This window comes from Dromiciops gliroides, chromosome 5 (genome assembly GCF_019393635.1).
Source record: "Dromiciops gliroides isolate mDroGli1 chromosome 5, mDroGli1.pri, whole genome shotgun sequence".
In the NCBI taxonomy this organism is placed as follows: Eukaryota; Metazoa; Chordata; class Mammalia; order Microbiotheria; family Microbiotheriidae; genus Dromiciops; species Dromiciops gliroides.
This window is the reverse complement of record NC_057865.1, coordinates 292,473,437-292,500,675: the sequence shown is the minus strand read 5'-3', so window position 1 is coordinate 292,500,675 and position 27,239 is coordinate 292,473,437. Positions and strand designations below refer to the sequence as shown.

Here is a 27,239-nt window from a genome sequence, read left to right as displayed (position 1 = left end):
TTAACAATTCCATCCTCTTAAAAAAATTATTTCGTTTTTAATCAAATTTACAATTCATTCAAGATTAATAGATGCTACCAGGTTGGATGAGAAATGCTTGGGATCCCAAGAGATCCAGATTCCAGGATGCCACTAACAAGATAAAACCAAATAGAGACAAATGTCAAGGGCTGAATTCAAGTTCACGTGAGTGATGGGGAAAGGCCATGAGGTTGGAGTTAGGTCGACAATTGTGAGGGTTTGCTGCAAAGATTCCCGAAGTCTTACATCCAGAGGATTCTACATCAGTCTGATCTTGTTAGGGAGAGAGGCTGAAGAAAGTATAATGGCTGGGAGCCCAGTGGGAGGGTAGCACTTTGGGGCTCAGTCCCTGCGGCCGCCTCAGGGCCAGTTGTTCCCCACTGCTGGAGCCTTAGCCCCCTCTCAGATCACAAGGTCTGAGCCTGAACTTGGGGGCTCCCACCTCTTTGTACCACCTGGAGGCAGGCTTCTGTTTCATCCCTAGCATGTGGCTGTGGGCAGATGGTCCCTTCTCATGATGCTCAACTAGGTGCCCTTGTGGGTTCTATTTAGAATTCCTGGGTATCTATGCCTGCAGCCGCTGGTCCCTAGGGTGGCTATCTCTCAGGAATGCGGGACCAGAAAGCCTTCACGCAGGGGCCTGGGGCCTACCAGCAAGTGGACGCAGGACTGGCCCTCTGGAGGAACTGGTGTTCAGCTCTACTCCTGCAGAGCCCTCGAAGGGTCAGCCAGGTCCGGAGAGGCCCTGGCCATTCAGGGGCAGCGGGTCCTCCCAAGGGGTCTCCAAGGGTCAGCTGGAACCAGTGAAGTACCAATTATCTTCATGCCCAACATATGCATGCATCTTTGTGGCGGCTCAAGGTAAGCGCTGTCTGAGGGACGCGGCCTCCCAGGACTCCTGCAGCCTGAGCTGCACGTGCCCAACGCCCAAGGGCTCTGAACAGCAGCCCCTGCCGAGGCTTGTCCAGCTGTGGCAACTCTGGGCTTCAAACCAAGGCCCCCACACTTGCTGTGTGTTGCTGTCCCTGTCTGGACTGTGCCTTATGCACCCATAAAATGGGAAGACACCCAGCACCTGCCTCACAGGGTTGTTTGTGGGGAGAATGTGGGAAAAAAGGCAAATCACGCGGAGGGGAATTCTCTGTGATGTTCCAGCCTGTGTGGAGCTACTTTCTACTCATGCCACTTGGAGACAGTTCTGCCTTACACTGGGTTGTGCCTTACACAGCCGCAATCTGAACCCAGCGCCGTCCTTCCCTCCGCAGGATTAACTCCACAACTATCACGTCTGCCCTGGGCCTTGGACTCTGAAGGTCCTTCGCCCGATGCCCACGCTGTGCCAGCCAAGAGGAGGTTCTGCCCCATCCTCCCACAAAGCAAACCCTGAGACACCTTCGCATGCCACCATCCCTCTTCTCCTTGTGGAAAGGCTGGGACCCAAGAAAAGGCAGCTACACCCGGCTCCTCACTGAGAGGCCAGGTGGGATGGGGGCCCAGGCTGCCTGCTGGACAGGGGCCTCCCATACAGGAACCGAGAATCAGAGACTCCTGCCTGAGGCTGGAAGGAGGAAAGAAGGTGCAAGGACAAAAGGGAGCTGGGCACTGGTCAGTTCTCCTACCCAGCAGGGCAGGGCCTGGGCAAAGAGAATGACTTTTTAAGGGAAAAGAGGCCTTCTCTCCTTTCTGAAAAACTGTCTAGAGGGGAAAGAGTGAGCGCAGGCCAGCCGCCTCCTTTCTGATCCAGGGTCAGGCTGGTTTACACCGAGGGGAGGGGCCAAGAGCTGGGGAGATGCTGGCTTCCCTGCAGGGTGTCTGGACCCGTCATGTCGCCTCTGAGCTCTGCGGTGACTGACAGGGGCAGGGTGGGGAGGGGGTGTCCCGAGGATTCCTGCAGGGAGGGCTGCTGTGGTCTGCTCACCCTCCGCTCCCGGCTTTGGCCGAGCCCCTCTGCTCACGGAGGACGAGGCCAGAGAAGGCCCCGGCAGCCCTGACTGAGGAAAGGCCAGTAGCCATGAGCTTCACAATCAGATGCCAGGTTCTGACTCATTGCACCAGCGGGACACAACTGGACCGACATCCTGCCCCAGCGGACCAGCCAACGAGGTGGGGGCTCAGCCTGTGGAGGAGAGAAGAGGAAGGGCCGGGAGTCAGGCCTGGAGAGTGTAAGAGCACGGGATGTCTGAGAGGATTCAGAGACAGAAGGGACGACAAGAAAACTGAAGCCCCGGTGGTACGCCTCAAAGGTTACCTTTGAACTCATTTGCTTTGGGTTCAAATCCAGCACTCTCTGCCGCTCCCTAAGGCCCCACTAGGCCCCACTAGGCCCCACTAACACACCCAGGTCAAGAAGCTTGGCCAGACACCCAGGCCAATGTACCCGTGCTTGGGGCTTTCCCTGCCCCTCCCACTCAACCTGCCTCATCTTTTCAGGTGGGGGAGCTGAGACCCCCCACAAAGAGCCCGCATGCATCTGAAGCCAGGGTCACTGGGCAGAAGGTGCTGGGCCCCCAGGACACCCTCCCTGCTGAGCCCCTCTCTCATCCCTTGGGGCTAAAGCTCTTACTCAAGTTTCTGTGGCCTCACGTCGACAACAGCTTGGTCAGTACTGGCTTTTCTTGGCTGCTGGCCGGGCCTTGGGTGTGATCCTTTTCCCTTCAAATACAGAGAAAACAGACAGAGCACTGGGGTCAATTGGGTCAGCCCTTAACTGAGCAGAGCCTCTCACCCAGCCACACGCTGTGAGGTCAGTCTCATTCTCTGGAAGAGCTGCGACAGCCCCAAAGACGGTCACCATCATGAGCAGTAGGGGCTTGAACCAGGCTATGCCCCCTCCCCTCCCGGTACCCCCTTCCCCCTGGCCTGGGCCTGCCCTTGCCCCAGGGCTCGGCAGCCCTAATGACCATGCCCACTCTTCCAGCAGACATAAACACATGCCAACAGGATTTCCGGCCTGTCACAGGACTAAGACTTTTCTCTTTTGGGTCCTGCCCACCTAGAGGCTTGGCTGGAGTTCCCAGCTCTGGGATATTCCCAGGGGAGGGTTATTGATTATCCAGAAGCGATCAAAGAGCCACCACACAGCAGCCAAGGCTGGGAGAAGGCTAAACTGAGCTGGGATTAGCCAGTCTCGTGAGGGGCAAAGACTTCTCCGGCCGTGCTCCGATGAAGATGGGGCCAGCCCATAGGTCCTTGGAAGGGGGTGTCCAGGGCAGGCCTTGCTCTGCCTAAATGGCTGTAGGGGAGGAGCCGAGGGCAGAGCAAGGAGGCCCACTTCACTTACTCTTCTTCCCAAATGGCTTCTTCTTCTTCCTCATGACTTCCTTGGTCTGCTGGGGAGTGGAGGACTCTGTCACCAAAAGACAAGGAGGGAAGAAGTGGGGGGAGGGCTTCCAAGCAACCCCCAGCCCACTGACACTCAGGAAACCCTGGCTAATGAGCAGAAGGAGGCCCTGTCCAACACAGATCTGATCGCCCGAGGGGCAGGGGGGGGCCCCTCACACACTTGGGGTCAGCAGAGCTGAGGGTCACCAGGGAGGTGGTGACCTTGGCTCCTTGAGGCAGGGATGGGGACATCTTGGTGTTGGTGCCTCAATACAGGGCACGAGTGGGGGTGTCTTAAACGTTTGCTGACCGATACAAGTGAGGATGACCTGACCCCCTCCCTCTGACGGAGCACCTCAGAGTCTTCAGACCTTAGAGATGCCCCAGTTCAACCTTGTTTTATAGATGAGGAAACAAAGGCCCAGGGGGGACAGCAACTTGCCAAAGTGAACAAGACAGTGAGCCAGGACTCGAACCCAGGTCAGCCACACCCCAATCTGAGGCACCCAACACAGACACTCCTGGTCAGTCCCGAGACGTGTAAGCTCAAGTAGCTTACAGATCATGAAATGGGAGCTCAGGGCCGAGGCCGCATGAGCCAGGGACAACCTTGCTTAGTAACATCCCGTGTCAGGGACACAGAAACCAACTGAAAAGGCTCCGAGCTCAGGGCACTGCCCGGGGGAAGAAGGGGGGCACAGAAAGAATCCAGAGACTGGATTCTTCCCTCAGGACACCCATGGGATCTGACCCGCCCCCTCCCATGGCCCCCAGGAAGCGCCAAAGTGCCTCAGACACCAAGGAGCGGCAGGGTGAGGCTCTTCACCCCCTAAGCCAGTTTCCTCATCTAAACGACGGCACCTCAGACTTTGGGGGCTCACAGGAAGAAATGCCTGTAAAGCACGGCACACTCTCCCCAGAGGTGTGTGACCTTGGGGGAGTCCCCCTACTTCCTCAAGACCGTTTCCTCACCTGTAAAAATGGGGTTGCACTAGAAGCTCCCCCTGGTCCTGCTGCTCTGAATCAACATGTCTATATAGACACATTAGGCTTAGAGGATGGGCAGTTTGGGGCCTGACAGAGGCCATGCAGCATGGTGCATATGAAGAGCTGAGTTCAAATCCTGCCCTCTCTCAGGCACTATGGTGGGGCTACCCTGGTCCTGGGGCCTGCCTGTCCTGGACTGAAGGAGGGCCCAGCATGCTCCTCATGCTCATGCCTGGCTTCCCCGAGGGGCAGGGGCGGGGAAGGAGCGCTCACCCTCACGGCCCACCCTGGAAGAGAAGCCTGTGTGGCGGCGCCAAGGGGACAGACCTGCAGCCACCGGGGGCTGGAGCTGGTAGCCGATCAGCTCGCACCAGCCCACGGCATAGATGTCGGGTGACTCACAGTCCACCCACTGGTCATACTCGCTGTCCCAGCCGTCAAAGTGAATGCTGAGCAGCCGCTGCACCACCCTCTTCACCGTGGCCACACAGATGAGGCGCGGCTCCATGAGATCCACAGCCTCCAGCTTCATGCCCACCTTGAAGCCGTGGTTGGGACAGTCCTGGGGGCGGGAGGAGAAACAGCTGGTCCCAAGGTCTGCCTGTCCCCTCCTTCCACCCAGGGGCAAGCCCGGGGAAGCCCACCTGGGAATCTGGGGCCAGGACCTCACCGGGGGCAAGCCTGGGAAACCACCATCCCAGGGGCAGGGGCGCAGCCCACACACACTTCTCTGGGGAAGGGAGCGGGCATGGCCAGGGTGCTGGGGAAAGGAGAAGCAGGAGATCAGCCACAGGCCAGACTGCACCCCCAGGATGGCTCATGGAGCCCACGGACCCAAGTTTTCAACTGCTACAGGCCAGAACGCTGGATGAATGTCTGGGCACGAGGCAGGAGGGGCCCTGGGGCCGGGACCCCAGCCTGTGGGCTCTGCCAGGAGTGCCAACCCTGCCCAAACCCAGGGTCTCTTCACCATGTTGAAGAGTCGAGCAGGAGCAGCCTTTGAGTTGGTCTCTTCGAGGTAGGCGGTCCAGTCAAAGGTCTTTGCGTCATACCCTGGAGGGAAAGGTGGGGAGGGCGCAGTGTGAGCCACCGGCCCCATCCCACCTGCCTGGGTTTGCTTTTGGGGCAGCAGGGTCAGTAAGGGGGAGGCCACGGGCTTTCCAGACTTGCTTTGTCTGGCCCCAGGGCGGGGGGGGCGGGGCACAGGTCAGCGGTCCTATCAACACAGACATTCCCTCCTGTGACGCAGCTAGCACCCCAGCAGGCCTCTCTCCTCCCTACATGACTGACAGGCACCCCCCCACCGCCGTCCAGCCTCACCCTTTGGAGGCGTGAGATCAATGGAGTTCTTCTGACAGAAAGTGGCCGGGAAGATGGCGTGTGATGAAGCGTGGTAACAGAACCAGTCTGAGCCATCCACAGAGGTGGAGCCGTCAACACAGATCATGAGGTAACCGTCCAGCAGAACCTCCAATGAGGAAGGGGAGGCTCCGGTCAGCAGAGTGAGCCACCCATGGGGGCCCTCCCCGAGGGGAGCCAGGACACCCACCGGCATAAGCGATGGGGCCAAGGGCAGCCCACCCCTCACGTCACCCGGACCACGAGTCACAAAGGGCACTCGGCAACAACAGTGGGGCAGACCGCTAACATTTCAGTTAGCTGGGTCTCCGCAATGGCCGACTCTAAGAGGGAGCCTACAGAAAGTTACAGCTCAGCAGGAAAAAGACCAGTCAGAGCTGGTAGACAAACACTTAATCCCCACATCAGGGCCACAGATGGCCCAACCAGGGGCTTTAAAGCTCAAGGGCCCAGAGCCAGTCCATCTCAATCCCCTCGTTCTACAGATAAAGAGCCTAAGGCCTGAGGGGCCCCCCAAGTTCGCGCGCTCAGAAGCCCGGGAGTCCTGGGCCCTGCTGCTTTTGAGGGGCTGTTGACCCCAGCTCACCTTGCAGACAGTGGCCACACAGATGTTGCCCAGGTTCAGCGGGTCGATGGCCTCTAGCTTCATCCCCTCTTCAAACCAGCCACCTTCTGTGTAGACAGCTCGCACCTTGTGGGAGAGGGGCAGGCGGGGAATCACGGGCACTGGTCACTGCTGGCCATCCCCTGCCTGGGCCCAGGGAAGAGATGGGGCCCTCGGGGTGTGGGCCAGATCACAATCTGGAGCCAGGAGGGATCTGAGGGTCACTGCCCAGGCCCCCACCCGCGGAGGGGCTGCTCACCTTCTTGAAGAGGTAGGAAACGGCATCACAGTAGATCTTCCGAAAGGTCGGGTGGCTGCTGAGTTCCCCTCGCCTCTCTGTGCAGGAGAAAGATGGAAGGGAATGAGGTGGGGCAGGCCCCCACCCCCTGGGGCTCCCCAACCCCTGTAGCCTCTCCTGCTGTGCCTGCACCTGGTTTCTTGATGCTGTGGCCAACACGGCGGGACCAGCCCACAGGGTGGATGAGGGGACTCCACATGTGGCACCAGAAGTCGTCATCCCCATCGCCATCCTCATAGAGCAGTCGCAACCGCCCTCCAATCACAGTGTCTACCACGGCCATGCGTGTCCTGGACACGTGAGTCTTGTCCACCACCTCCACCCGCATACCCTGACGGAACGGGTATTTCATGCTTTCTGCCATCTGTGGAGAACAAGGCCACGGGGGTTCAGGGTGTGAGGCATGCCCTCCCAAGAGCCTGGGACGGGGCAAAGCCAAGGGTGACCCCCTCCCCCAGGCCAATCCCGGCAGGTCCCAACAGGAGCCCCAAGCAGGAATGTGGGCCAGCCCCTTCCACTCCCCAACTGGCTGGGTGACCTTGGAAAAGTCATATGATGGGAGGGTGGCATCACCACGGCCCTTCAGGGTCACACAGTGCTCTCCTCTCAGCTCCCATGTTCAAGGATCAGGCATCCTGGCTGTGAGGGGCAGAGCCTGGAGAGCCCTGGGAGTCAGGACGCCTACTTCCAACACTCGCTGGTCCAGGCCCAGACCCCTACGTTGGAAAGCTGGGACTCATGGGAGGGAAGTGGCTTGGGGCTGCTTATCACAGGGGGAAGAAGTAGTCAAGCTGAAACCTAGAGCCCCCCCTACCCCAACCCAGGCTGGGAGAGACAGGCCAAGAATGGAGTTCAAATCCTGCTCTGAGACCATCTCCAGCTGAGCCAAGACCATGCTTCTAATCCATCTACCCTGGATGTGGAGAAAGGCCCTGTTGGCCCAGCAGGCCCTTCCGGCCTTTTACCTCCTGGGGCAGCTGCTGGACACTGCCCCCCGTACCTCCACTGCCATCCTTGTGACTCCCTACACCAAAAGTCCCTTCCCCAGACAGACTCCCCATCACAATGGAGGTTCCTTAGGGAAAGCGAGTGTCCCTCTTAGGTCTTTGTACCACCAGAGCCTACAAGGTGAGTGGCTAATGGATGCTTTTCTGTCCATCTGTCCCTCTACACTGCCCCCACACTGCCTCAATTTCCTCATCTCTAAAAAGGAAGTCAGCCCAGATGACCCTTGGGCTCCTCCCAACCAACCAGTGAGAGGAGAGGCGCTATCTGGCTCCCTCCACGAGAGCAGGCCACCTGCTTCTCCTCCTGGGAAGTCCTCACTGGGGCCTCCTCGGCTCCAGGCTTGCTGCCCCTTTCTCTCTTCCCTCCAGGTCTGACCTTTTGTCCATGATCGCTCACACAATCAGGACAAAGGAGGAGGAGCCGAGCACAGCTTGGCCAACAGCTCCCACATCCACTCAGACCCCACTTCTGACACTTGTCACAGGGATCGGAGATTTCCTTCCCCCAGCCTGTTTCCTCACCTGTTATGCGGGGGGGGGGGGGGGGGGGGGGGAGAAGAGGAGACAGGACTAGAAGGCAACTGAGCTCCTGCCAGTCCCAGGCCTAGGATGCCCACACAAGAACCTTGCCAGCTGACGCTCCCTGTACCCTTCTGCCTCACACTCACCGTCTTCCATTAAATGTTTGCTCCTACCCACTTTCCCCCACCCCAGAAGCCTCAGGCCTCTCACTCAAAGGTGGCTCCCCCAGGTTCCATGACCTTGTTTTTCTTCAGTTACCTCTCCCTATCACGTCATCCCATCTACTTTATTCTATGCATTAGAAACAAAAACATGGGGCAGTTAGATGGCTTAATAGGTAGAGCACTGAGACTTCAGTCAGGAAGACTTAAAAGTCATATCTGGCCTCAGATACTTAATAACTGTGTGACCCTGGGTAAGTCCCCTGCCTTAGTTTCCTTATCTGTAAAATGGGGGTAAATTATAGCTCCCACATCTCTGGGTAAGGATCAAATGAGCTAAGTGTAAGGCACTAAGTACAATGCCTGGCACATAGTAGGTGTCTGCTATTATTAATATTTGAGAAGGGATCTTGAGACTTTACTAGACTGGCTGCCAAAGGGCTCCATCAGGAAAAAACAGTCAAGAACCTCTGCTCTGGGGCAGCCAGGTGGCACAGTGCATAGAGCACCGGCCCTGGATTCAGGAGGACCCGAGTTCAAATCCAGCCTCAGACACTTGACACTTACTAGCTGTGTGACCCTGGGCAAGTCACTTAACTCTCATTGCCTCACCCAAAAACAACCAACCAACCTGTGGCCTTGGGTAAGTCCCTGTACTCAGCCTGTAAAACAAAAGAGCTGCGGGCAGAGCAAGGGTCTGTTAAGGGCCTGGATTTAGAGTCAGTCTGCCCAAAGGTGCCCCTCCTTTCTCTGGGACTGCCAGGTCCCTTCCATTCCTGCTCAGACATTCCATGTTCCAGGGTTTGCCCTTCCATTCCTGCTCAGACATTCCATGTTCCAGGGTTTGTCTGGGAGAGCTGGATAAGGCACTTGGTGCCTGGGGGGAGGTAGGGTTTGTGTACCCGACTGGGAAGGAGGTTTTTACTTATTACATATGAGGAAACTGAGGCTTGGTAGGTAGATGGCTTCCCAAGGTTACACAGGCCTGGGGGCCACCTCCCACATGAAGTCTTCCCTGATTCCCCCCACCCTCCCCTCGCTGGTGCCTCCACTACCAAAAACCCATCCTGAGCATTTAGTGCATCCACGTCTTTGTAGCTCCTCAGCTTCTGAACCAAGAGCGGGGAACTTCCTGCTTCTCACTGGGCCACTGCCCTTGGGGTGCATAGGGCCTGGCAGGGAGCAGGTGCTTCCTGAAGGCCGAGTGGAGTGGCCACACAAGCCTGAGATAAGCATCAGTCCTCCTCCTCATTCACCAGCTAAGAAAACTCTGGGTGATGTCCCCGGTCAGGCCAGCAGAGGGAGCAGGGCAGGCCGAGAGCAGGCAGGAGCGGGAGAGGCCTGCAAAGCCTCCGGCCTGAAAGACTTCCGGGTACAGGGACCAAGGCTTCCATTGGTCCCTGCGGCCTATTCTGCTGCTCACTCCCATCTCGAGGGGGAGGGGGAGCCCCCCAAACTCTGCCTTCTGAACTGCAGCCACAGACAAGGAAAGCCTTAGCCTCTCCAGGACTGACTTAGTCCCCAGTATCTCAAGATCCCCGTCAACATTCCTAAGGTTTGAGCAGAGAGGGCGCTTAGAACAGGGAATGTTGGGGCTGAGGAGGAGCTTAGAACAGGGAATATCAGAGCAGGGGGTGGAGGGTGGGGGCTTAGAACAGGGAATGCCAGGGCTGGGAGGGAGCTTAGAACAGGGAATGCCAGGGCTGGGAGGGAGCTTAAAACAGAATGTCAGGGCTGGGAGGGAGCTTAGAACAGGGAATGCCAGGGCTGGGAGGGAGCTTAGAACAGGGAATGCCAGGGCTGGAAGGGCACTTAGAACAGGAAGGATTAGAGCCCACAGAATCCAAGGATGAGATGGAGGAGGCTCCCAGTTCCGCCACGTCCACAAAGCCTGCCTCTTTCCCTGAATGATCAGAGCCCTTCTCTTTCCCATCAGATTAAGTACTGATAGTACTCTCTAGGTGGGTAACTTGTCCCACTAACTAAAGACGCTTGAGGCTCCATGAGGGCATGGAACTGTGAGGTTCTAGAATGTTGGACCACAGTCCCTTCTGTGGCTGCCTGGTGCCTACAAAGCCTGAGATCTTTCAGGTCTGCCATTTGAAGCCTTCCCAAGGAGGACGGAATAACTGTCACTGGGTTACCTGATCACCAGGTATGGCCCTACCTCTCCTTCCTCCTCCCTCTTGTGCCAGGATTAAGGCCTTCTCTCTGCCCCCTCCATCCTCACCTGCTGAATTCCGATCATCCCTTAAGGCCCGTCTCAATGCCTCTGCCTTCTCCCTGGTGCCCAGAGACCTGAGCCCTGACCCAGTCGCTGTCCTGCCTCTCCCCAGTGTCTCACCCCAGGACCAGGCAGCCAGCCCTCCAGGCAGGAGAGGGGCCTGCGTCCTGTCTGAGCTTGTCATTTTCCTCACATCTAAGCCCAGAGTCCAGCATACAGTGGGTGCTTAATGCTTCCAAACTAAGCCCCCAGTCCCCCTTACACCCTGGAGAGCAGGGGCTGACGGGCCCTGGGGGAGCAAAGGAGACCCCGCATGTCCAGCAGACCTCAGAACCACTGGTCCTTCCACCTCCTGTGCCAAGAGCACATTCTCTGCAGTTTGATCACATCAGAAGAAGGTCAGGGCACTGAAGCCGGCCTCAGAGGGCTCATGGCCTTCCTTGTCTCAGCAGGCCCAGCCCCCAGGCCCCCCGTCAGACACACAGCAGGTGCTTCATTAAAGCTTGGTGACTGAGAGGAATGAGGTGAAAGCAGGGATCAGATGCACCAGGGAAGGGGAGACCACAGACCCGACCTTAATGTGGAAATCCACGGGGAGGGTCCTGGCTCCCACCAGCCGCTTCATAAGGTAACCCCTCCAGTCTGTGTACTTGGCGTGAATGGCTGTAGAGACAGAGGGTGCCAGGGAAGGGTTAATGAGCTCCTGCTACCCACAGAGTGCCCTGTGCCCCTGGCCAAGGGATGGGCAAGGCAGGAATCCGCTGCCCAGCCCCCAGCCCCCGAGGGCCTCTTCACTGGGGCCCACACTCACTCTGCGGGGGCACCAAGATCTTGCTATTGATGGCACACCACCCAATGGGGTGCACGTCCACCGTGCCCAGGTTACACCAGAAGTCATGGCTGGAGTCGTTCTCAAAGCCTTCGTAGCGCAGGAGCACCCGGTAGCCTGCAGGGAGGGAGGAGATGGACAGGGCCTCATCCTGACCCCCAACGCTGTGCCCCCGACCCCCACCTCCCCTGTGATCCCATCCTGGCCCCCAAAGACAGAACACAAGTAGAATTAATGCCCCATTTTAGAGATAAGGAAACTGGAGCCCAGGCCCAGAGCCAGCTCCTCCACCAGCCGCACCAAGAGGGCAGGTCACTGCGGTCCCTGAGGCCCAGCTACTAAAACCCTGGAGTTCCTCAGCCCATCTGACTCAGCCTAGTCTGCTCTTTCCCTGAGCCCTGGCCGGGCCCTGCCGCTCACCTGCCGTCTGGATGACCGAGGCGATCCAGTAGACGCGGCTGGGGAGCACGGCATCACTGTTCAGGACCTCCACCTTCATCCCCTTCACCACATCATCCCACTGATCAAATAGCGGAACCTGTGGGGAAGGGAGGGGCCTGCTGCGGGGATCTGCCCAGGCCCCGCCCAAAGGCACAGGGTCCAGGAAGCCTACTGGGTTCATTCCCCACCCCCCAATCCCTACTACTCCAGTGCTGCAAGCACTAGGAGGAAGGGCGGGTTGGCTGCTCTCCTCCAAAGTCAGCTGGTGCTTGGAGTTTTTTCTTCTCCCCAGCTGAGGTGGGAGCTCCAGGAGGCACAGACCCACCCATTTAACTGGGTGTGTCCCCCAAGGCTGGGGGAGGGGTGCTCTGCAGCCCATGGTCCCCCATGTTTGTCGAAATGAAATGATGAAATTCTGCTCAGCCCTGAAAGGGGAGAACACGAGGGGGGGGCCCCCCGCATCCAAGCAGCACAGGACAGTCTCCAGACCTCAGGGAGTGTGGGAGAAGGCAGCAGAGCCTGTGCTAGGGGGCACTCAATAAGGGCTAGTTTCCTCCTCCCAGAGAGAGGAGGGTTTGGGGGCCTTTCTTTGTATCTCGGGAAATAAGCAGAGTGAGTGGCCCATCCATCCCTCTTCAGGCCTCGATGATGCCTTCCAATGGGCTGGCCTCCTCAGAGGGTACCCTCCAGGGTCACCTGCCCTGGGCCCTGGCTCGAAGCCTGGCTCTGCCACTTCCCGTCTCTGTGAGCCTGAGCCCCCGAGGCGAGGCCTGGCCTGGCTCTCGGGCTAACTTAGGATCTTTCTAAGCTTCAACTTTATAAAATGTCTTTTCTACTGGGCAGAAGTCAGTCTTGGGTCACCTCCACCCCCTGATCCAAGTGCTCTCCTTGATCTTCACAACTTCCCAAGAGCGGGAAGCCTGAGGCTCCGGATTGGGGGGGAGGGGGTACCTCCCTACAGATGTCCACACAGGCACAGATACTGACCCCCCCACACTCTTTTCTAACTCGGGCTCTGCCAGCCTGCCTCACTTACTCCTGCCACCCCCACCTCCCCAGATGTGTGCCTTTGGGCTCTGCTCCTACTGCCTTTTAGCACCACGGCAGGCACACAAAAGGCGCTTAATGAATGCTTACAGACTTGTCAGCCTCCCAGGTTTACAACAGCAATAAGATTTGCATCAAAATAACTCTGAGAGCCAGAGACCTCAGCCCCCACTCAACCATTCACACCCAAAGCACCCATTAAGTGCCTCTATTAAGAGCTGGGCCTGGGGGGAGAGACCAGAATGAGGCCACAAAAGGAGGGAAGGGAGCAGTGACCTCTGGCATTTCCTGTGCCCAGAGGGCAGCAGGGAAGGAGAGGAGGCTGGTTCCCAGGGCCCTGGGCCCCTCCAGCAGCAGTGACTGGGACCGGCAGTCTCCACATCAGAGCCCCAGGGAAAGTCAGGGACCACCACCAGTGGGGGAGGTGCTGAGGGTCAGCTGAATCAAGGACCTGCAATTATTGAGTGCTGACTGTGTGCAGGAAGCCTCTCCCAGGCACCTCACAGCCAGAACAGCCCTCGGCTCATTCCCCAGGTAATCGGACTGGCTCGGTGGGCTCAGTCCAAGGCTGTTCCCAAGTTCTCTCCCCCCCCCCACGCTCGGGGCTGTCTCTGACCCTCCTTTGGGTCCCCAGGCAGGGCGAGGGACAAAAAGCAAAAAGGGCTCCAACAGCCCAGGCCCCAAAGAGGAGGGTGCTGAACTCACAGGGTGAGTGGACGGCCAAAGATGGAGGCCGAGGAGTATGGGCAGGGACTGCACACCCAGCGCGGCAGCCTGGCAGGTGACAGCCTCCCCCACTCCGGGGTGCACAAGGGGCAGCCAGAAACAACGTCCCCCTGTCCCGCCTGAAGCCCCCTCCCCAAGCCCGACCCCAGACAGGCCCAGGATTCTTACGTGTTTGAAGCAGCTGACAGGGGCTGCCTTATAATTGTGTTCCTTTAGGAATTTCCCCCAGTCGAAGCCCAGGACCAGAGCTGCAAGGATATGAAAGGAGAGAGAGAGGAGGGGGCTACAGGGGCTCTGCAGAGACCCCTGGTCCCACCCGGGCTCCTAGCACACCTGCAGCCATTAGGAAACAGGGGTCTCGTCTCTGAAGGCCTCCTGAGGCAGGGGCAGAGAGGCAGGGGGAAAGCCGAGGTCTGTGGGATGGGCCCAGGCAGCTGGGCCCTCCTACTCTGCGCCCCAGCCCCCTCCTCCACAAGCAGGGATCTAGCCTGGAGGGAGATACCTGCCCCACCCCCAGAAGCCCCGCCCATGGCCTAAGATGCCCCGCCCCCCAAGCCAGGGGCTCTGAACTGGGGTCCTTGAGCTTGTCTTAAACATAGTACCAGATTTCCTTTGTGATTCTGAGAAGGGGCCAGAGGCGAGAACAAAGTGAAGCACCCCCCACCACCACCACCAGGGCGCCTGATACCACAGGCCCGGCCTAAAATGTTTTTATTCAACTGGGCCTCTAAGCCAGGGCTGGGGAGTGCCCTTTGCCCCTGCCCCAATTCTGGGCTCCTTGGGGAGCTGTGGTCTTGTCTTGCCCTGAACCAGGCACTTGGGGGGGCCCCCATACCAGGACAGGGGGTATCCTGAAGCCCTGTCGGGCAGTCAGGTGAAGGCCCACGGGGCCCTTGGAATTAGGTCTTTAAATGCGTAAGATGACATACTTCCTTGGAGAAACAGACCCTGCCCAAGGGGCTTACAATCTTGTATGTGGGTGTACGTGTGCATGTGTGCAGACAAGGTGGGGGGCACCTTCCCAAGCAGGAATGAAGGTGGGAATGGAGTACAGAGCAAAAGCCCAGGGGATGGGGGGGGTGAACTTTTTTTCCTTTCTTCTTCCTAGTCTTTGCTACTAGGGGGGATGTCTCCAAAAGGACGAAGAGAGGGAAAGGATCCATTTGGAAATAAAGATGATGTCACAGGAAACAGCCAAGTTGATGCCCCACAGACACCTGGACCCCCCCTGCCCCCACCCCAAGGCTGCCCAAAGTCCCAAAGTCTTCGGCTCACACAGACAGCCTGCCCCCTCCCTGACCCCCCTCCCCAGGCCTCAGGGCCCATCCTCACCATCCTGCCCCGTTGGGGTCCCGTCTGCGAGCTGCCCCGTGCCCTGGGAATGAAGGAAGGCGCCAATCTTGGCCGACCAAGCAGCCTTGTGGAGGACCTTGGCCTTCTTGGTGGGAGGCTTCCCCTGGAAGAGGGCAGAGAAAGCAGGCCACCTTGGTTCTGGGTCAAGGAAGCATCTGTCCTGGCAGAGGTCACCATCAGAATCCCTGCCCTGAGGAAGCTCACATACCACTGGGGGGCCCAATGAACAGAGATGGGGGAGCTGGAACTGAGGACATCCAAGGCCCCAGGCCGGCCCTCAGCCTAAAGAAGGAGCAGTTAAGGCCCAGAGAGCCTGACTCAGGGTCACATGGTGAGTAAGTAGAGCCAGGCAGGACACCTGTCTGGGCCCAGCAGCAAAAGTCCTGTAGGTACCTCCCAGAAGCCTGGGTTCAAATTCTGTCGGACACTTCCTGTCTCGGTGAGCTTGGACCCTTTGGTAAAAGGAGGGCCAGAAGGGCTGGACCTCTCCTGGGCGATCCAAGCCCAAAGGACTGATTGGGGGGTGGGGGGCAGAGGCACACCCCCAGAAACAGGCTCAGGTTTGGGGCTGTTTCCCGGGCGCTTGGGCCTTCACAGTTCTAGGTATGGGAAGGGAGGAGAGATCTAGACCCAGGAGCTCAGTCACGAGGACCTTGGCAGCCAGGATTCCTGGATTCCCACGGGGCTTGGGATTCTGGCCCAGAACAGGCTTGGGACAGACATTAAACTGTGAGCCCATCCCCTGCCCTGCCACGCCCCGCCCTCCCAGAGACCCAGGCTGGGGGAAGGGGTTTATGCTACTGGGGAGCTGATTAAAAATACAAGGAAGGGGGGCAGCTAGGTGGCGCAGTGGATAGAGCACCGGCCCTGAAGTCAGGAGTACCTGAGTTCAAATCTGGCCTCAGACACTTAACACACACTTACTAGCTGTGTGACCCTGGGCAAGTCACTTAACCCCAATTGCCTCACTAAAAAAAAAAAAAAAAATACAAGGAAGGGGCAGCTAGGTGGCACAGTGGATAGAGCACCGGCCCTGGATTCAGGAGGACCTCAGTTCATATCCAGCCTCAGGCACTTGACACTTACTAGCTATGTGACCCTGGGCAAGTCACTTAACCCCCATTGCCCCACCAAAAAAACCCCAAAAACAAACAAACAAATAAAAAAATACAGTGAAGATGTTCAGCCTCCAAAGGTTCCCATCCTCTAGGTGCCACCTCCAGACCTGTCTTAGACTGACACTTTTCTCTGTGTATCCCCGGTACTTGGTGCAGCCTTCTGAACATAACAAGCACTTAATAAATCTGCTATTCACTCAATCATTCTGAGAATCAGAAGCCCTGAACTGCTAAATGACCCTGGGTGAGTTCAGGAATTGCTGTGGGCCTCAGTTTCCTAACTTGTCAAATGCCTCCCTCAGGCGGGGAGGGGGCCACAGTGGGAGAGAACTTTATAATTCTTTACACGCCGAAGAAACGTGTTATGGCAAAGCCTTTCCTGAGTACATCAGGCCCCACTCATCTCTCCTCAGAATTCCTAGGACACTTAAGAGGTCACACACAACTCAGTGTTTTGTACCATGATGTCTCACTGGCTGGGTGGCCCAGTCAGTAAAGCACTGGGCCTGCAGTCAAGAAGATCTCATGACTGAGTTCCCAGGCCTGGAGTTCTAATCCAGCCTCAGACACTTGCTAAGCTGGGTGACCTTGGCCATGTCATTGAACCACCGTCTGCCTCAGTTTACTAGACTGTCAAATGGGAATAATACTAGCATTTACCTCTCAGGGCAGCTGTGAGGACTCTATTTGCAAAGGGTCCAAGACAATGCCTGGCACAGAGGAGGGGACTCAGTGTCCCTGGTCCTACTGCTCACCTCCTCCCAACGTGGTTTTCAGTCCTGCTTCCCCACTAAATCCTGGCTGTGGGCAGGGGGCTATCGGCCCACATGGCCACATGCCCCAACAGCACCCAGAGCAGCCCCTGGCTAAAGGGTAAAGCCCTGGCCCTTCCCACTGCCAGAGGAGACACAGGAGAGGACTGGCCTAGGCACCAAAGGCAGGCCCCTTACCCAAAGAAGGCAGAGGAGATGGGAACTTCCACTTAAGCAAGGAATGAAATGAGACTCGGGCAGACCACATGGGCTCTGATCCCTGCTCTGCCTGTGACGCTGAGACCTCTCTCAGCCCTCAGCTCCCCCGTCTGTAAAATGGAGGTTTGGATTACATGACCTCCCCAGTCCCTTCTCCCAAAGTCACACGGAGAAGTGGAGGCCAGCACCCGGCTCCATCCACGACACCGGCTCTGGGAGGCCACCAGTGTCACCAACTTGGGAAACTCTCTCTGACATCTCAGAGCCTCAGCTCCCTTAGAGTCCACAGGACAGTCTCCACCAATGAACCCACCAAAGACAGGAATCTTACCAGGCACAGGGAGCCCACTGGGGACAGGGATCTCCAGGCTTTGTGCAGCAGCTGCCCGTGGCCCACCGCCAGCCAGAGCAGCAGGGCTCCCTCGCCTTCCCCACCTCCGGAAAGCCCTGGCTGTCTCCACGCCCCCCAACGGCCCCAGTGGGTGAGGGACATCTCGGTCTGACCTGTAACCTTGCCAAGATACTGGCTTTCTTGGAGTTAGACGAGTAGCTCCGGGAGCAGGAGACGCTGCAGAAGCGCTTGGTTTTGGAGAAGAAGGCCTCCCGAGTGCCCACGATGCCGCACATCTCACAGACCGCTGGGGAGAGTAGCAGAAAACAAGGCACATGACCCAGCCAGCTCCACCCATAACGTGGTCTTTCTGAAGCAGCTGATTAAGTCACCTCAGGCCTGACCACGGGAGTATTGGACCAGCCAGGAAAGAATGCCGTGGACCTGCCATGACCCTCTGGGCCAGGGACATGGGGGCAGTGTCCACAGGGGCCGCTAGAAGCACTAGGAGGCCAGGGAAGGTAAGGAAGATCCAGAGAAGGGCTGGCACTGTGGGACCCCAAGGGAAGTAAGGCACCTCTCCCCATCACTGCTTTCCCCAGGAAAGTCAGGTAGGGCCACGCCAGCAATGGCCCCAGAGGAGATGCTGACCCAGCAGAGGTGGGGGCTGTGACAGCAGAAGGCCCACCCATCCGTGATCCTGCTTTGCTTTGTTAACTGGAGGGAGGGGCCAAGGGAAAAGAGGGGAGAACCACCTCAGACTGGACTTTGATAAAGAGCGTGGCAAGCTGACAAGGCCCGGGGCCTGTGATGGGACCTCCTGGGGTATAACCCTGTGGGAGCACAAGGCAGAAGGGGGCTGGCTGCCATCTGCACCGGGGGACTCCCAAATCAGTGAGAGCACAGACTGCCTGACTCCCTCAAGGGGCAGTAGAGCACAGAGCACTGCCTTGAACCCGGGTTCAAGTCGTCCCTCTGATGTGTGACCTTGTGACCCATGGCCCGCCTGGGGCACAATGTCCTCAATGACCTCTAAGGTCTGTACCAGCCAAGGTCCAACAGACTTAGAGCTGGAAGAGACCCTGGAGCCATTGAGTCCACCCCACCCCCCATTTTACATGAGGACACTGAGGCCAACAGAAAAGGGACCTGCCCAAGGTCATACAACTACCAAGTTGAAGAGGCCAGGATGTGAGCCCAGACCCTGACATCAAACCTAGCCCCTTCTGCCCTGGACTCCTTGGCAGAGGAGGATTTGAACCCGGGTCCTTGGACTTCCAAGCCCAGGGCTCTTTACACTGATTCTCAGCCAGGGTCCTAGGCCTCATCCAGGCACAGAAATGCATGGCTATTCAACTGGTCCCAGGCAGGTCTGGTTTCAGTTGGAGCCGGAGGCTTCTGGACTGGACAGCTGAGAAGAGAACTCTGGGCCTTGCCCCGAGCCCAGCCACCTCTGACTCCCTCAGGGTTCACTAAGTGCCCTTTATGCTCTGAGGGTCCGGCCCAGGGGGCCGCTTATCCAGGAGTTCCAGGGTGGGGAATCCCTGGCCAGATTCAGGCCAGGCATGGCCACGCCGCTTGGCAGGCTTTTCACAGCACGGGCACACCCTGCCCCCACAGAGGGCCCCTGCTCTCTCCCTTGGGACACTGGCTGGCCCTGGCCCTTCCCACTGCCAGAGGAGCCCTGCAAAGCACCTGGCTCCGAACCGCTGCCATCCTGGGAACGGGGGTTGGGGCTGGGCATCAGCACGGGGGAGGTGGGGAGCTCCCCAGCCTCCCGGTCATGCGATTCGTTCTCATTGTCGCTGGACTCCTCCAGGCAGGAGCTGCTCTCACTGCCCAGGCTACTGGTGTACCCTCGGAAGCTGTCGTAGCCCCCAAAGAGATCCAACTCCTCTTCCTCCTCCTCCTCCTCCTCCTCCTCCTCCTCCTCTTCCTCATCGTCGTCATCATCGTCATCTTCCTCTTCTTCATCCTCCATCCTCTCTGAGGAGGGCATCTCCTGGTGGGAAAATCACAGGCACCGAGGATGAGCGCCGCGCACATCTCCCATCAGGCGCTGCGCCCTCCAGGGCAGAGACTGGCTCTGGCCTTTCTTTGAACCCCACCTGCTTAGCACGGGGCCCAGCACACAGTCGGTGCTTAATGAATACTTGCTGACTGCCTGGGTGTAGCAGGCAGGGTGAATGAGAAGGCCAGAGACCTGCTCCAGAGGCCCGACAGGACCTGACGTCAGCACATCTGGTTACTGCACCAACAACCCTCTGAAAGGTACCAGGAACGCTGGCCAACAGCCACCAGGAAATAGGGAAGCTGTCTTTTCCTTCTCCCAGGGAGGGCTCACCTTGTGCAGAGGGGAGAAAGGGCACCTGGCCAGAAATGATGGGGATGGGCAGCTAGGTGCCGCAGTGGATAAAGCACCGGCCCTGGGTTCAGGAGGACCTGAGTTCAAATCTGGCCTCAGACACTTGACACTAGCTGTGTACATGTGTGTATGCGTGCGTATGTATGTACACACACACACACAGGTTTTGTATGTGTATGCACAGTCTAAATCTGAGCTTTCTCAGAGACCAATGTCAGGGGAGGGCAGGGAGGTGACAAACTGAAGCTTTCCATGGTCACTACAATGGGAATGGGGGCAGAGTTGGAGGGAAGGTACCACACAGATACTGTGGAGGGAAGGGACATGGATCAACAAGACCAGGAGCCATTCCCCAAGAGATCAGAAGGAATGGATTAATAACCATATTAAAAAAGCCCCAGATCATCCATCTACAGAGAGAGAACTGATGGTATCTAAAAACAGACTGAAGCATAATTTTTGAAAGTTCCTTAATCTGAAGTTTTGTTTTTGTCTGTTTTCTTTCACAACCTGGCTAAGGCTAATGTGGAGATGTTTTGCATGACTACACATGTATAACATATTGAATTGCTGGAGTTCTTGGGGTGGGGGGTGCAGAGGGAGGGAGGAAGAGAAGTTGGAACACAAAGTTTTGAAAAATTGAGTCAAAATTTGTTCTTACATGTAATTTGGAAAAATAAAATTCTAAATAATTTTTTTTTAAAAGCCCCAGATCACTAATAATATTGAAGTAACTATCATTGTACCTCAAACCCATAAAATGGGCAGAGATAGAAGAAAAGAGAGGAGATGCAGTCTGTGCTGGAGGGGTTGGGGGAAGCCAGGCACCCTGATCCAAGGCTGCTGCAGCTGCTATTCAGAAAGACAAGTGGAAATGATGGAATGAAAGTCACACACACTGCCTGACTCAGGCCTCCCACAACTGGGCATGCTCCCACAGAGAGAAGAGCCTTCTATAATGAGGTGTCTGGTGGCTCTCCTGGAAGCAAGTGGGTGCCCTGGGGGTGCAGTGGGGGGAAACCAAAGGTGGCTGGTGAATGGCCTGGTACAGAGGCTGAAGAGCAGCCTGAGGTGAGTGGACACCCTAAAGACCCCTAGGCTGAAGCCAGAACAAGTCTGGACTCCAGAGGTCCGAGGACAAAGCGTCCCTGTCTCTTCCCAGCAGGTCTGCCGGCTGACTCCTGACTCCAGCTCTGGGCCAGGCCTCCCAGGGCCTGTCGCTTTTGCTTGCCCCCTATTTCTTTACCACCAACAAGGATGCTGTTGGACAGTGACTCAGGCAAATGCAATTGTTAAGGCAAAATAGGGTGAATTAGACAAGGGTACCACCCGTGCAGGGATCTAAGAACTGGCATGCTGTCTGGGGAAACAGCTGAATATCAAGAAATTCCCCAATCCCCTCCAATTCTTAGAGAGAATAATTTGCATTTACAAATCTACAGTGACCCAGGGGTGACAGGGGGTCTAAGTCACAGAGCCTTAGGCTGGGGACAGAAGATAGCTGGCAAGCTCCTGAGGGCATAGACTGCCTTTTGTCTCTCTTTGTATTTAGCATCAGAGTAGGTGTTTAATAAATGTTGATTGATTGATTGATTGATTGCCTGGAACTTTCTCCATGCCCTCCTCCCCTCCCATACATATAATAACATGTATGAAAAATAAAAATAATTTACCCTGTCGCTTTTTGAAGCCTACTGGCCTATCAGATTTAGAGTTGGAAGGAATCTTAGAGATGCTAAGTCCAATGCTCTGATCACTGGGAGGCAATGAAGATGTTGTTTATGCATACATGAAAGCATACGTGGTGGGGGGAGGGGGTGGCTAGGCTACAGATGGGATGTCAAGCAACATTTATTAAGCACTTGCTGTATGCCAGGCACTGCCACCAGGAAAACACGCCTTAGCACTGACTGTGTGACCTTAAGCTCTGTGTCTTAGGCCACTGCCTAAACCTGGGGCTCAACCTAGGGTCCCTGAATTTGCTTTGGGAGCTCTTTCGATCGAAGGGGTTTCCTAGGCAGTTAAAAGCCTGGCTCCCAGAAGGGAGCCCTGGTCCAACCACAGGGAAGGCTGCGAATGGGGTGGGGGAGGCTGCCAACCAGCTTGGGTGGAGGGAGTTTCCTCCGCTGGGAGGTCCCTTTACTAATGAAAGATCAGGGCCCCTAACCCTGGATACGTAAACATGGCCCGAGGGCCCGAGTCCAAATACACTAAGTGAGAAGCCAGGGCAAGACCCTTCCCCTCTCTGGGCCTCAGTTTCCCACTCTGACAAAGGAGGAGATTTGGGTAGATGGCCTGGGAAGTCACTTCCAGCTCGGTGCTGCGAGTTTTCGTGTGGCGGGTGCGCGCACGTGTTTCGTGTCCCGCTTCTGCGCCTGCGCGTGCCTCAGTTTACTCATCGGTTAAAGGAATAAAGCTTCCCCACACCCATTGAGGGGCCTCCTCCCCGGCCCGGGCACAGGGGGTGCGTGGGGCTCTCTGGGGCCGACCCCCGATCAGCACACACTCACCTCGAGGACCCGCTCCATGAGGCCGCCTAGGCCGCAAAGCCCAAAGCCCGAAGCCCGAAGTCCTCACCGTGAGCCCGCCGCCGCCATGGCCGCCGCGCCTTCCGCCCGCACGAAGCCCATTGGCCGTCGTCCCGCGGCGTCTAGGCAATCGTCGAAGTGAACATCAGGAAGACCCGCCCACATCCCGGCACGTGCTCACGAGGGGCCGCTAAGCTTTGTGGGAGTTGTAGTCATGGGAGTGAAGTGGGGGAGGCGGAGCTGAGAGGAGACAAGCTGATGAGGACTTCAGTTTTAGGGTTATTTGTGGCTGAAAGAGATCTCGGAGACCGTGTAGATTAGCCCCCTCATTATGCAGAAGGGGAAACTGAAGCCCAGGGAGGTGATGGGATCCTAGGCCTAGAGCTGGAAGGGATCTCAAAGGCCATCTAGCCTCTTCTTTTTTTTTTTTGCGGGGCAGTGAGGGCTAAGTGACTTGCCCAGGGTCACACAGCTAGTAAGTGTCAAGTGTTTGAGGTCAAATTTGAACTCAGGTCCTCCTGAATCCAGGGTTGGTGCTTAATCCACTGCGCCACCTAGCTGCCCCCTAAAATCCCGTCTTTTATAAGAAGTCTCCCTGTTCCCCTGACTGCTACTGACTTCTCTCTGTTGATTATCTCCAATTTATCATCCCATCTGTAGCTTGTTTGCATGTTGTCTTCCCCATCAGACTGTGAGCTCCTGGAGGGCAGGGACTGTCTTTTACCTTTCTTTGTATACCTAGCATTTAGCACAGTGTCTGGCACATAGTGGGCACTTACTATATACTTGTTGACCTTACTTGAAAATAGAAAGTCATGGAATGATCTGTTTGCTCTCCAGGTGAGCCCCCCTTGGACAGATGTAGAAGCAGTCCAGGCACATTCTATGCTGCCTGCCCTATCCTGGGTGTCACAAAGGGTGGCTCATAGGATCAGAAACTGAAGCCTGGAAGGGACAATAGAAGCCATGGAATCCAACCTTCTTTTTTTACAGGTAAGGAAACTGAAACCCAGAGTGGGGTTTTATAGTTCAGCCTCGATGCCCTAAGGAGAAAGAAGTGACCTGTAGGAATGACCTTTGAGACCAGCCTAGCAGTAGTTGAGACAGAACTCATCTAGCAGCAATGCCACATTTAGATCAATCAATCAATCAATCAATCAATCAATCAACATTTTGTTTTGCTGGGCAATGAGGGTTATGACTTGCCCAAGGTAACTCAGCTAGTAAGTGTCAAGTGTCTGAGACCAGATTTGAACTCAGGTCCTTCTGGATCCAGGGCTGGTGCTTTATCCACTGCTCCACCTAGCTGCCCCCATCAATCAACATTTATTAAGCACCTACTATGTGCCAGGCACTGTACTTTTGGATATGACTGTGGTGGATTTAATGTTATACAGAAACTATCCTGAGTGAACCACTCTCCCCAAAGACTGGGGTGGGATAGGAGAGAGTGTGCCCCAGAAGTGTTGGGGGAAAATGTATTTTTGCTATATCTTGAAATAAATATTCCTTTATAAGAATTAGTTGATGTTAAGTGGTTAACTGGAGCTGGGGTGCTAGTCCTTGGTGGCTAATAATTATGAGAGCACAACTTGTGGGGGCTTGAGCCAATGGTAGTAGAGAAGAGAGGGCTCTCACAATCCCTCATGGTAACCCCATGGCCCTGAGGGAAAAAATGTAACTAGCCTTGTTCTGGGAGAGTAAGCCAGCACATACTTGCTACAAAAGTAAAATGTGAAATTTATTATCTACTTGAAAAAATAAAAAAAACAACAACAAGCAGTATGAAGTAGAGATCCTAGTTTCTTAGAGAAATCTTTTTATGTTCTTCTGTGTATAAGAAAATGCTCTCTTTCTTTAAGCATGGAAGTGCATGATAAAAAAAATTTTTTTTAAATCCTGAATATAGACAGGGAGATAGGAAAAAAAGGAATGATAAAAGAAGTGATTTCAGAGAATGCTGGGAAGACTTATACGACCTGATGCAGAGTTCAGAACAGAACCAGGAGGATGGTGTTTACAAAGATACAAGCATTGTAATGAAAAATGCTGAAAGACTTAAGAATTCTGATTAATGCCATAACCACTACATCTCTAAAGAACCTATAAAGCAGCATATTACCCTCTTCTGTACAAACAATGGACTCAAGAATGACACATACATTTTTTTGGACATGATCATATGTGAATTTGTTTTGTTTGACTGCTTACTTGTTTTTTTGTTTGTTTTTTTGTGGGGCAAAGGGGGTTAAGTGACTTGCCAAGGGTCACACAGCTAGTAAGTGTCAAGTGTCTGAGGCCGGATTTGAACTCAGGTACTCCTGAATCCAGGGACGGTGCTTTATCTACTGTGCTATCTAGCCACCCCCTGCTTACTTGTTATAAAACCACCCCCTTCCCCATTTCTGTTTTAAAATTTGACCGGGGGATGGCACTTGGTGAGAAGTGGAAGAGGGTCAACAATAGTGATGCCGTTGAAACATTTCTCTAAAGGAACAAGAGAACATAGGAGAAATTTCAGAAGGAAGCCCAGACACTCAGGACAGCTTTGCAAATAACATGTAGTGTATAACCTATATCAAAATGCTTGACTTCTCAAACGAGGGGAGTGGGGAAGGAGGGAGAGAGAGAATTTGGAACTCAACATTTGAAAAGCAAAGATTAAAAATTGTTTTTGCATAAAATTGGGGAAAAATAAAATACTAAAGAAATAAAAATGAAAAAATGAAGATAACGTGGAATTTATTATATACTTTTTTCCAATTTTTTATGTTATTTTAAAAATAAAAGTATTTTATTATTTTCCAGTTACATGTAGAGATAATTTTCAACATTTGTTTATATAAGATTTCCAATTCCAAATTTTTCTCCCTCCCCAGATAGCAGGTAATCTGATATAGGTTTATATATATATATATATATAAACATATTTCTGCATTAGTCATGTTATAAGAGAAGAATCAGAGCAATAAGGAAAAACATCAAAAAAGAAAAACAACAACAACAAACACAAAAGAAATAGTATGGTTCAATCAGCATCCATATTCCACAGTTCTTTTTTTTTTTTCCCTGTATTTGGAGAACCTTTTCCATCATGAGTCCTTTGGAACTTTCTTGTACTGTTGTATTGGTGAGAAGAATCTAGTCTATCACAGTTGATCAACACATAATGTTGATGATACTGTGTATAATGTTCTTCTGGTTCTGCTCATCTTAGTCATCATCAGTTCATGCAAGTTTCTCTGAACTCCTCCTGCTCATCATTTCTTACGGCACAATAGAATTCCATTACATTCATATACCACAACTTGTTCAAACATTCCTCAATTGATGGGCATTCCCTCAATTTCCAATTCCTTGCCACCACAAAAAGAGCAGCTATAAATATTTTTGCACATGTGGGTCCTTTTCCCTTTATTTTTTTTCCAATTTTAATAGTATTTTTTCCAGTTACATATAAAGACACTTTTCAACATTTGTATTTATAACATTTTGAGTTCCAAATTTTTCTTCCTCCCTTCCCCCTCCCCAAGACAGAAAGAAATCTGATATTATACACTCTTTAAAACAAAAAACCCCAGTGGTATGAAATAGAGATTTGTGGAATCATACACAATTTTCTTTTCGGGTTCTGTTGTATGTATGGAAATGGTTTTTTCATGTGTTTAAGTTCAAAATTTGTTTAAAAAAAACTAACAGGGGGCAGCTAGATGGCGTAGTGGATAGAGCACCAGCCCTAGAGTCAGGACCTGAGTTCAAATCTGGCCTCAGACACTTAATGCTTACTAGCTGTGTGACCCTGGGCAAGTCACTTAACCCCAATTGCCTCACAAAAACAAACAAACAAACAAACAAACCCAAACCCAAAACCAAAAACTCACAGGAGATAACAGGGTGGGAGGAAAACCTTTACATGTATAATTTCCCTGAGTGAAGGGAACACTTCCTTTTGTCTCCAGTGGCTAATGGCTAGCTTAGCCATCTAACATAGTATACTCTTTTTATTTTTTATTATTTTTTTTAGTGAGGCAATTGGGGTTAAGTGACTTGCCCAGGGTCACAGAGCTAGTAAGTATTAAGTGTCTGAGGCCGGATTTGAACTCAGGTCCTCCTGAATCCAGGGCTGGTGCTCTATCCACTGCGCCACCTAGTTGCCCCTGAACATAGTATACTCTTAACAAATGTTTGTTGACTGCTTTTTATCCTGGCTCTTCCAGTTACTCTCAATGTGATGTTGGGTAAGCTCCTTCCCATCTTTGGGTCTCATTTTCTTCCCTGTAAAATGAGAGGCTTGGACTAGGTGGCCTTCGAGTACCCTTTTGGCTCAAAAATAATGATGATGACAATTGTGACAATAAGGATCAAAAGTTGCCTGGTCCAAACAGCTCAATTTACAGAAGAGGAAACTGAGCAACAGGCTCCCCTCCCCACCCCAACCCCCGCCCAACAATATTGCAGTCCTTGACGTGGAAACAAATTTTGAATCTGATCCAACTTCTCCCACACTGGTTGCTAAGCAACGGGTGTGCCTTCTGCCCTCTGAGGCTGTAGCATGGGGCTGCCTGCAGCAGTAGGAAGGATGGCATCTGGAGCCGCAGCTCAGACACGCATCCCCTTGGCCAGTCTGGGCTCGGCAGTGGCCCAGGGTGGCCAAGAAAGTTGGTGACACTCAGGTCTGGCCTGGGGCTCCTTCCACAGAGCATGCTCACCGATTCCCCCTTCTTCTATACCTCCAGCACTCAGGAAGGCGCCTGGCCTATTTTAGGTGCTTAGAAATGCTTGCTGACTTAGCATGGGAAGGGGTCCTAGAAACAACTGGGTCCGATTTTACAGATGAGACCGGAAGACTGGAAGGCACATTGGCCAATTAATAGGAAATCCAGTGCACTGTCCATTTAAGGGGAGGGGGAGGGAAGGAACAAACATTTATTAAACACCTACTATGTGCCTGGTCCTCTTCTAAGCACTTTATAAATACTCTCATTTGGGGGCAGCTAGGTGGCGCAGTGGATAAAGCACTGGCCCT

At 54.5% G+C, this 27,239-nt stretch overlaps 1 protein-coding gene across 2 annotated transcripts; it reads right to left on the bottom strand.

Moving 5' to 3' along the window:
• Positions 1–22,333, bottom strand: L3MBTL2 (L3MBTL histone methyl-lysine binding protein 2). 2 transcript variants are annotated; one of them, XM_043966884.1, is made up of 17 exons: positions 22,196–22,333; positions 19,016–19,322; positions 17,494–17,627; positions 14,880–15,003; positions 13,716–13,795; positions 11,754–11,871; positions 11,316–11,450; positions 11,079–11,167; positions 6,723–6,954; positions 6,552–6,628; positions 6,275–6,379; positions 5,650–5,797; positions 5,300–5,382; positions 4,603–4,891; positions 3,302–3,367; positions 2,585–2,673; positions 1–2,137 (listed from the first exon to the last, which is right to left on the bottom strand). In XM_043966884.1, the coding sequence occupies exons 1-16, from the start codon at positions 22,211–22,213 to the stop codon at positions 2,621–2,623; spliced, it is 2,058 nt and encodes a 685-aa protein (XP_043822819.1). In that variant the 5' UTR covers positions 22,214–22,333; the 3' UTR covers positions 1–2,137; positions 2,585–2,620. The 2 variants fall into 2 exon arrangements, with proteins under 2 accessions (XP_043822819.1, XP_043822820.1); XM_043966885.1 differs by having other exon boundaries at positions 4,657–4,891.
• Between the last annotated feature and the right edge of the window lie 4,906 nt (positions 22,334–27,239).